The sequence below is a fragment of the Gallus gallus genome, chromosome 3, assembly GCF_016699485.2.
Source record: "Gallus gallus isolate bGalGal1 chromosome 3, bGalGal1.mat.broiler.GRCg7b, whole genome shotgun sequence".
Classification (NCBI taxonomy): Eukaryota; Metazoa; Chordata; class Aves; order Galliformes; family Phasianidae; genus Gallus; species Gallus gallus.
Window position 1 is genome coordinate 50,349,988 of NC_052534.1, and position 10,268 is coordinate 50,360,255.

The window sequence follows — 10,268 nt, forward strand, 5'->3', positions numbered from 1 at the left end:
GTAAGGAGCAGAAAGCACTATTCTAAGCAGACTAATTACAAAGATACCCACTGTCCTTCCCCTACTTTCCCTTAATTTCTTAAGGTTTATTCACGTCATATTTCAACCACTGTTGCAGGAGTGGATCTGTATAACTATTCCACCAGCATCAAAACAATACAACAAATAGGTTGTTCTTCAAAACTTGAACTGTATGCCAAAGTAAAAAAGTTCCACCAGCACTGCCCACTTTATAATAGGTACGAACATACTTTCTTATGATAGTAAAGGCAATCCAGTAAGAAAATGGAGTTGTAGAGAATGTTATTTTCTATCTCTTGTAGATGACTTTAGGTAACAGCTCTCAACTGCAAAACCTCTTTAGGAATTAGAAAGTATAGAGTGATTTGCACTGATCAGACTGAGAGCGTATGAAACAATGGTTTTCTTCTAGCAGAATTACAGATCCATAAGGAAGATTTATTAGTGGGTGAATAACTCCCAGACAGCTCTTATCACAGACAGGCATGCAGAATGCAGGAAGCTAAACTAAGCAGAATTCCCTTTACTGAATTTTCAATGATGCCCTTGATTATAGATAGCATTGTTTACCCTCTCTTCTCTCCAACTTCCCTCTTCCACTAGTCTCTAATTATATCCTTTACGACCTGACCAATTAAAGCCTGCTCTTGGATTTGTATTGGAGTTGATGAAAAATTAAAAGCACAGATGTACTTTTTCCAAGGCCATGCACACTTCAGCTGAGCAAGCTGACTGCGAGAAGTCAGACAATACTAGTGTCACACTGACTATTTTTAGCACGCTATTAAATAAATATGCTGGAATAACACCACCTGGCAAGCTGAGATGAATGCATGTTACTTAAATAATAAAGGAGTCTACAATTTTATATTGTGAGGATAAGATTACTGATCTGATCTGCAAATTGGTTTAACTTCTTGCTGCCACATTTAGGCTATTGATCATACAGGGGAGAACATTCACTTAACTAACAATTACTAAATTGCAATAGTCTAATAAGAGTTGACTATGCTTCTGTGTAACAAAAGGAAATATAGGGAGTACTTGGATAAATAATGTGTCAGTTGATAGAAAAATGGCATCTATTTATACATCATTTTAACATTGTCAGGTTTTTTAAAAAGGGACTCAATATACTTGTGGGCACCTATTTTCTTCTCCGAAAAGAGAGAATACCAGTTTTCTTTCACTATATGTACTATAGATTGATTTATTTTATTTTATTCTATTCTATTGTTTTATTTTATTTTATTTGCAATTGAAATTTATTTCCAGAAAGCCATGTTTCTGGCCATTCTTTACCTAAGACTGACTACACAATGATGTAACATTTTCCCAAGATCTATATTTGCTATTCACTTTCCTGTTAGGGAAGAATTGTTCTTTAAGTTGGCATGGTTTTGTTGTTGTTGCTGTTTTTAAATCAAATTTCTCTGTATTTTGTTTTCTTCCTCAATTATCTCATCGACTATTTGGCCATTTTTTATTCTGGAAAACCAAACCAAATCACAGGCCAAACCAGTCAAAGACAAAAACAAAACAAAACAAACAAACGAACAAAAAACTACAAAAACAACCAACCAACCAACCAAAAAAACCCCAACCCCTTATTTTCTCTCTAGAAAGTTATAGAATTAAATAGAAATGCTTTCTGTCATTTCATATCAGCTCTGCATCTGTCTTCTTGGAAATACTGAGGCCATAAAGTAATAACTTTTCTAATAGACTTGTACTTCCCAAATTGTCCATCTTAATGCAGGAGGAAACGTTTTCTATGAATGTAAAACCAAAAAACATAAAAGCTTTGACTGTGCAGTTTTGCTTTCTTTTTGGAGCATGACAAACTATACAACAAGTAGAAGCTGGTTAGTTTACATTCCTGGGTTGATTTGTTAATTATAGAAGCAATGTTCCATTCTGTAGGAATCTGCTATATGCTGAAACTGAACTCTGATAAATGAATGAATATGACAGATAAGTAAATCATCATAATATACTATAGGATGCACATTCTCATCTGCCCGCCTTCTGCTCTGAATTCTTTAATGCTACATACAAGGAACAAATTTTAGTTGTTGGTTCCTGACAGTGATCCTAACTCCATATGTTTGTCCACAATATATGAGGACACTGACTGCCCATACACACAAAGGAAAGCAGCTCTTGCACACAGACTGCAAAATATATTGGGACTGAGATCCACCCTGAGAGCCAGCCTAGGGGAAATACTTCTGCTCTCCAATGCATTTTGCTCGTAAACAACCCTGATTAACTCCACCATCTCCATTACTTCTAAGAGAACGATTCCACCTTCCCCAGATACCTCCCTATCTCTATGCACTTATGTCCCTCATATTGCCTTTTATTCCTCCTTCTCTGCACACTGCTCTTCCGCACACTATCTCCTGTTCTCCCTGTGTCTTCTAAATTTGCCCAAGCTCCATCCTTTCCCAGATCCTCTAACCATCTGCGGAACAGGAGGGTGTCATGTCTTCATCCCAGCCAGGCAAATGATCAATAGTCAAAGGGACCAACAAAAAAGAAAACTTGAGATCTCAAGATGCAGGTTTACCCTGTACCTATATCCCACTTTTTAAAAATATGCAGGGATTTAATGGTTTTGAGATAGCTGCTTGTCTCAAAGTCAGATGAAATTTATTACCTGATTGAAAATTTATTGAAGAAGATTTAACAATGGACAGATGAACAGTGTAACTCATAAGCATCATTTCCTTAGGAAATCAGACTATAACGCTATTTCATCTCTTCAAACATCTGCTCTCAGAGGTACAATGAAAGTTACTGAAACCAAATTTAAGAGCATGCAAGCTGGTTACATCAATTAATGGGCAACCAATAGTTACTATCCAAGTTGAAAGGATTACAAACGGTTAATGAAATGAGGCTTCCTGACTTATTTAAAGATGCAGTTATCAGATGTTAGTACTAAAATAGCACATGTCAGAGCTGATGACATTATGCAGAATCACTATGAAATTCAAAATAGTTCAAAGGCGAAGAACAACAACAACAAAAAGAGCTTACTTGCATTTACAGCTATTCCATAGGCAACCACCTTGTGAAATGCGATGTTTTTGTCAAGCTGTCTCCTTGGTGCTCCTCCACAGCACTTGGTAAAAAAGCAAAAGTTGTTTTATATCATTCCTATTACTATTTGCAACTTCCATTTTGGAAAGGAGGCTAGAAGAATTCAGTATATCTGAAAATGAAGTTGTGGTTCAAACTTAACCTTGGGGCTCAAGTAACTGTTTTCGGTTTAATAGCACTCCAAGATGTCTTAAAACTATTCAGCTTATGTAGGGGGTCAAACTCAGATTGGGCAAAACTGCTTTCCTCTGTGACACTTGAGCAGCTTCTCTGAGCTGACAACTGATTTGCTGGAATAACAACACCAGAGTTGGCTGTGTTCACAACCAGACTGGGCCACTGCTGCTTACAAGCTCAGAAATTGCAATGAGAGCAGTTTTATTGCTTTCAGGAAGTGAAGACACTAGAATGGTAAGACTGTCTGTCTCAGGTGTTTGCATGCTTGTGTGATACTGAGCCTTATTCCCATTACTGGACGTGCTGGACAGGGAGTGGCTCTGCGCAGAGACCACCTGCGGCTGGGCTGGGCTGCAGTGAGCCAAAGCCAACACTCTGCAGGAACATCAAAAGCACCTGCAGGCCCAGCTCAGCCTCTGAAATATGTGCTAGCTGGCTGGATTGCTTGCTTGGCCTGGCACAGTGCTGTGCCAAAGGTCCTGACATGTAACCATGTTGCTTCCCAACTAATAAAGCATCAAAAAGTCTGGAGTACTGCAGGGTGCCATGAGCTTCCTCTGATGGGCACTGGATCCAGTCTTGTGCTGACCATGCTGGAAGTAGACAAGTTGCTCCCTGCCTAGTGCAGAATATTGTTTAGAAAATCAAAATATCGATCATCTGTGAGAATAGTAGCACTTCTCCAAGTTCTTACTCAGTACTTAAGTGGGCATACAAATATTTTATATTAATTCACAATCTAGTTCTGAAATTCAGGACTTTTTTTTTCTTTTTTTTTTTTAATTCTCAGCTCCATTGGACTCTAACAGTCAAAAAACAGTGATGATTCCCAGTCTAAAGACTGGCTGAAATGTGACAGTATTTTAAAGGATTAAAAAAAGAAAAATAGGAACTGAAAATAAGAACCAGCTGACAATAAAATAAATTAATGCCGTGATTTCTGAATTCCAGTTGTTCTTAGAGTTGTGAAGTCATCAGTGATTTTTTATTCAAACATATGATATTGGAATTCTAATAATTTTTATTCTCATAATTCACTGCAAGCTGAAGCTATAGCTAGTAGAAATAAAGCCATAAGTACTTCCTGTGTGTGATGCCAAGGTTAACATAAATGCCTCTGAGCAGATGACCACTCAAATACAGAAAACACATGCTTAAAAGGAAGGAAGAGTTAAATGGTGTCCACCCAGTCAAAAGGGCTTAGGCATGTTCCTTATTATCCTTGTGACATGTTTATCTGTATATTTCCTCTCACTGACATTTGCTTTACAACTACACAGGATACTCATGATATTTGAATATTCTCTACATTTGGCTGAGTTGCATTCTTACAACCCCTTTTTGTCGATCCTCACTTTTTACTTCATGACACTGTGCTATTCAGTGGCTGCCAAAATCAGTGTTGCATTGAGTGCTGCATTAAACAAGTAATTTGTTTCTCCTCAGTCATGAGTACTGACAATTTAAATGGTAATAGCTAGGCAATAGTGTACAGACTTGTCTATCAAAACTTACGATTCCTTGGAAAATGTTTGATACGGACAATATTGTGGAACTACAGAAGTGAAAAGGAGAGGATAATATGGCTATTTGAGAAATGGTACTTACAGCGCTTGCTCCTCTTAAGAATGAAATAAGATTTCTACTGACTGGTAACAGGATTAGCATGCAGTTAAAATTAAGGCACGTTGCAGAAGCTCTCGCCCAAGCCAAGGTTGACTGTGCATATAACAGCATAAAGAAATTAGATTACAAGTTTGGAACAGAAGAAAGGAAAAAAAAGGAAGAAAACACTACAGTAACATAATACCTTTATATGAGAAAACTACTACTAAGCATCAAAAAAAATTATCATAAAAAGATGTGAATAAAATCAAATTACACATTCATTCTTCTTGTGGAGCCTTTTAACAATCAAATTCATACTTACTCCCAGCATAATCCGTGTATAAACGTAAGCATCTTCATCTTCGTACCAGTGGAAGGTATCAATAAACAGATATAAATTCAAGCCCAGCCACACCAACTATAAAGCAGATAGGCTGCAGATCAGTGAAACTTAGAATATTTTTTTAATGCATATAAAACTAGGTATGGTTATAGTTTTGAAAAGTATCTGAGAAATACTTCAAAATCAGTGTGCAATGCATCTCTTGATCACAGATGATAGAAATCACAAATGCCTGCTGGAACGAGGCTATCTGTTAGCAAATGCAGGATTATAGCCCTATCCCCACATCCCCAACAGAGAATACAGATGGCATTTACTGTGTGGTAGTAAACTTGATCTTAAACACAGGGCTTAGCCTGGTGTCTAAAAAGGCAATAAAACTTAAAATTAAAGAATTCCAGAAATGGAGTGAGTTAGAAGCTGAGGAAATTCCTTTCTCTACCCTTCATACTAACTCACCAAAGCCTCTGAAAATGATACGTAATATAATTTGAATTACAATTCCAATCCTCTCTTCCCTTTATCTGAGGTCTAATGTATACAGACTTAAAAATAATTAAAAATAAAACAGTAAGACTTTAAATTGTTTTTAAGACCAGTTATAAAAAGGTTGCTGAATATTTTATAGCAAGCTTTACATTTAGCTTGGGAGTATTACTGTAAGCAAACCATAAAATGTCTTTAACAAGCTTGAAATATTTATATATATCCAATTAGGATTTTAATGCTAAAAATACTCACTAATAATAGGACTGAGAGTTTTTCATTCAAAATCCAGCATGCCATCCTGAGTGTCTCTTCTATGCTAACAGCAGCTGAGTCTTGTCTTCCAGTGGAACCTGAGTTCTCTGTCCATTCCTCAGGCTTTTCTACTAACTCATTTTATCTTTAGATGTTAATAAGCACGTAGTGGGAGCAGGAGCCCTCCAGGAATTTTCTAATTAAAATCTCCCTGACGAGAACAGATCACCCAAGTGACATGTCTCATGACCTGTGTAAATAAAATGCTAGTCATTGTCCAGTACTTCCTCTCTACAGAGTTATTTCTCAGCAAATGAGAGATGCTGTCATTACATTGCTCTTTTTTTAGTAGCATTTATTTGTTGGTAGTGGTGGGTTTTTTTAATAGAAGTAGTTGTTGTGGGATTCTTTGTTTGCTTTCCTTTCACTTTTCTGTTTGAGCAGTATATAATGATGCTTTATGATCTCTCTATTAATTTATTAGCAAAAGTGAGCATCCCTTTTGTGCATATAAGAGAGGAGAATTGCTAAAAAGCCTATTGGAATTGTCAAAGTCACTCAGCCAGGAGTCAGAAATATCAGAATAAAGTGTGACCCTGTAACATTCTTCTGGATTTCTTGCAACTATGATAATGTTGAAATGCACGACTGTTTTTCATTCAGTTGACTGAGGGGATAAAATAAGCAGTTACTGTCTGGATTAGAGAGTTTGGTGTAACTGTGGGTATAACGCTCTTTCTCTCCCTGCTAGGAGGAGAGAGGCAACAAGTAATTTCCTTCTGGGCTTCTCTGCCAAACTTCCCAAACATCAGCTTCATCCATCTATTACCTAATCGAAGAGGTGGGAATGCCAGTTTCAGAGGTCTTAGCACAGAGGGGTTAGGGAGAAGCTGGGTCCGTTCCCTGCACACACAGCTAATGCAACCTTCCTCTTGGCTCTCTTTTGCTCCTGACCCTGCTCCCACTTTCTGTCTGCAAAACGATGGCTTTGGCAACACTTAAGGTACTCGGGAAATAAAATGCTCTTCCAAATGCAATGCACACTGTCCAGGGCTAATGCTTATGAATTTTTCCAGGATTTGTTTTTATTTACAAAACCAGATGTTCCTATTCATCCAAGTTTGTCTAGAGGATGTTCAACATATTTTCTTCTCCTCAGACATTTACTCCAGTGAGGATTTAATGAGCCACCTGCAAATACGAGTCAACAGGACTCAGTACCTCTCAGCAAGATCAAAACCTTTCGACAGGTTTATCTGAGAATGAGGTTGGTCTATCCAGGACTCTTTTGTAAGTGGTCATTTGAATGTCCAGCACCACAATTATAATCAATGTGAAGAACATATTTTCTGATTTTCCTTTGCTAAGAGAGAAGAATAATTCATTGCCTTTCCTGCACATGTCAAGAGGGAAATCCCTTCCCTTTGGTACATCATGTAACTGACAGTAGTTGATCCTCTTGGGGAAGCAAAACTGATGCTGCTCATCCAGGCTGCTCTTAGATGTGATCAGCAGCTTCTGCAGGAGGGTCCTGAACAGGTCCTAGCTCCTATCTTGCCCTGCCATGATGGATGCTCTGCATTTGCCAAGGATCTATTTGCACCGGCACAGGCTGCCCAGAGAAGATGTGGATGCCCATGCCTGGAGGCACTCAAGGTCGGGTTGGAAGGAGTCCTGGGCAGCCTGAGCTGGTGTGGGGCAGCCCTGCCCTTGTCAGCGTGTTGGGACAGGGTGGGCATTGAGGTCCCTTCCAACCTGAACCATTCTATGATTCTGTGACTCTTTGATCACACCATAGCTGTGCAAACTCTGCCTGTGGTGATCTTCATCCTCCCCAGTAAAATCCATTCCATCAGGTCTCCCTGACTTGGCACCAAAGACCTTCAGTTACAAAACAGCTTAACATTTCATTTTTTAAAGGTCAGTTGTTATTAAGCTCAGCTTCTTTTTATTCCAGTGCTAATGACCATTAACGAAGAGTTACTATAGAAACATGATTATGAATATTCTGAATACAAACATTTACAAAAGATTTGTTTTGAGCTTTATTTTTCTTAGATGACACAATCAGGAATTATTTATTAATAAACTTTATGGCAAGCCACGTGAAGTATTTGGCCACTGTCTATTACATGAGTTGATAGGGGTTATTCCCCAAACCACCCTCTTTATAGTAGCTCTGATAATGCAGGAGCTACGAAGATAGCAATTATTGCTGTATTTTTCCGAGGGCAAAGGAAAGGAAAACAAGGAAGAGGGGAAGAAGAGTACACAGAGGATGAGGAGAAATACTGGTAAGGTCAGATGCCAATTTTAACTACTTTAAAAGAGGGGGAGGGAGAAAACCCACTATCAGGATTAGCTGCACTTCAAAGGGAAATGCTGCACTGCGATGCTCTGCTTTGAAGTACAGCCGATCCAGACAGCAATTTTCTAAAATGAGTCAAAACTGGCATCTGAAATAGATTTTTTTTTTTCTGAGTACAGCAGATTCATATGCTGGTTTAGGCTCCAAAATTTGTCTAGATCAGCAGCTGTACTTCAAAGCAGCACATCTCAGTACAGCATTAGACTTTGAAGTGCTTGTGGTCCAGATGCCAGCGCTTTTAAAGGAGCCGATGAATCAACTGCACTTTGTTTTTTGTCTGCTGAAACAGCTATGCTTTTTCTCATATACTATAGTAATGTGTGTGGTCTTCTGTATGGTATCTATCAATAAAAACATAATGCTAACACAAAAGCTCTTTATTGCTACATTTTCTAAAAAGGAACAGATCATCACCATTTTATTACACTGATTTGCAGTGATCTCAGCCAATTTCCAGTGCAAACTATTCAGACAAGACTCAAGGAAGGATATTTTGTTGATTATAGAACTAACCATGTTTCTTTTTTTTTTTAAATTGTATTATCATTATCGTGAGATGCAATTGTCCTAAAAAGAACAAGGATGAAAATGGTTTTGTTCTAGAAGATGAGGAAAAAGCAGTGTTGGGCATGCTGAGTTCCCATGCAAGTTACAAGCAAGTCTGTCATTAGCCTGAAAGGTCAGTTTTTGCATGGAAAGAGGTTTATGAGGTGCTGAATTCCTCCATGTAAGTAACTCAGCTTTAATGCCGATGTTTATATCAATTACTGCTACAGATCTCTAGTGCAGTTAGTTCTGTTTGACAGCAATCTCTGTCTGAGGTTGTTAGCAATTTTGTAAAGTACTTTGAACAGTGCTTGCCCTTTACAAAACAAATTAATTATTAATGTGAAACTATGTGTACCTATATGTATTTCATTTTGCTCGGCTACCCTAATTTTACTATTAAATATGCATGCCTTGTTTCTCAAAAGCAAAACCATTTCAGTTGACTCTGAACTCTGCCCTATGCCATTCATAGTTTTTCTGTGTGCTTGGATTTACTTCTATAACCTCAATTAATTCAGTAAACTTCACTATGCTAAAAAAAGAAGTGGATGCAGGTGAACAAGTAACACAGAGATTCAGGGTACTTCAGTTTTGCAGTCTGTCTGAAAGCCATTCTTATGCTGGTTGTATCAGAATGTACACTTTGTATTAGACTATGTCAAATGGAGGAGTTATGTTCTCTAATTTTTACATTATTTTTATTAAAAAAATCCTTATAATGTCTAAGAAATGAGAGGGATATTTGTCTGGAATGGATGAAGGAGACACACAGTCTAATTAATGAACCGATCAGCTTTTGTGGAGAGAGAAAAGCTGCTGATGCTAAATACAGTGGAACTTTTTTCCTTTTTTCTTTTGAAGACAGTTTGGATGAACACAGGCCAAGGTTCAGCTTTAGTTGTTCTTCAACACCCTAATTCCAGTTTTGTAAAGAAACTTATTGAATATCTATAAACAGTGGCTGAGTAGCTGGTAGCAGAAAAAAAAGCTAAATCATTTTTAGAGATTTTCTTACAGTTTTTTTAAGTGCCTCATTAATGTTAATGGATTTTTTTAATGAACTGTACTCACATTACAGATGAGGGAACAGTTTTGCAGTTTGAGAACATTCAAGAAATCTCTAAAGCTCTAAAAGACTGAAGTAATATTAGCCTCATCAGTGTCAAAGATTCAAAAATCATCAGGTTGTTCTAAAACTCATGAAACGAAAAAAAAAAGAGTGAGGACTTTCAGGACAGTGTTGACTGATGGAGACTTCATGCTCATCTGGCCCCTTATTAATAGCATTTTTCAGTAACTACATGCTCATTTTTTAACCAAATATATGAATCCTTTAAGAGTATTGGCTTCAGA

The 10,268-nt window shown here is 37.6% G+C and overlaps 1 protein-coding gene across 7 annotated transcripts in view; it reads right to left on the reverse strand.

Annotated features, from left to right (window-relative positions):
- The window catches only part of NOX3 (NADPH oxidase 3), a 58,597-nt gene that overhangs the window by 46,053 nt on the left and 2,276 nt on the right, over nucleotides 1-10,268 (reverse strand). For 3 of the 7 annotated variants that reach the window (XR_210483.5, XM_046939254.1, XM_426166.7), the window contains exons 1-4: nucleotides 5,999-6,131; nucleotides 5,237-5,332; nucleotides 4,915-5,025; nucleotides 3,067-3,151 (exon numbers count right to left, since the gene is read on the reverse strand). Coding sequence is in view for 5 of the 7 variants with exons in the window: in XM_046939254.1 (XP_046795210.1) it covers nucleotides 3,067-3,151; nucleotides 4,915-5,025; nucleotides 5,237-5,332; nucleotides 5,999-6,043 (337 nt within the window). In the remaining 2 variants the exon portion in view is untranslated. Of the gene's footprint in view, nucleotides 1-3,066; nucleotides 3,152-4,914; nucleotides 5,026-5,236; nucleotides 5,333-5,998; nucleotides 6,132-10,268 lie in introns of those variants that run through there. The other 4 variants (XR_006938784.1, XM_046939255.1, XM_040697890.2 and 1 more) reach the window with 2 other exon arrangements.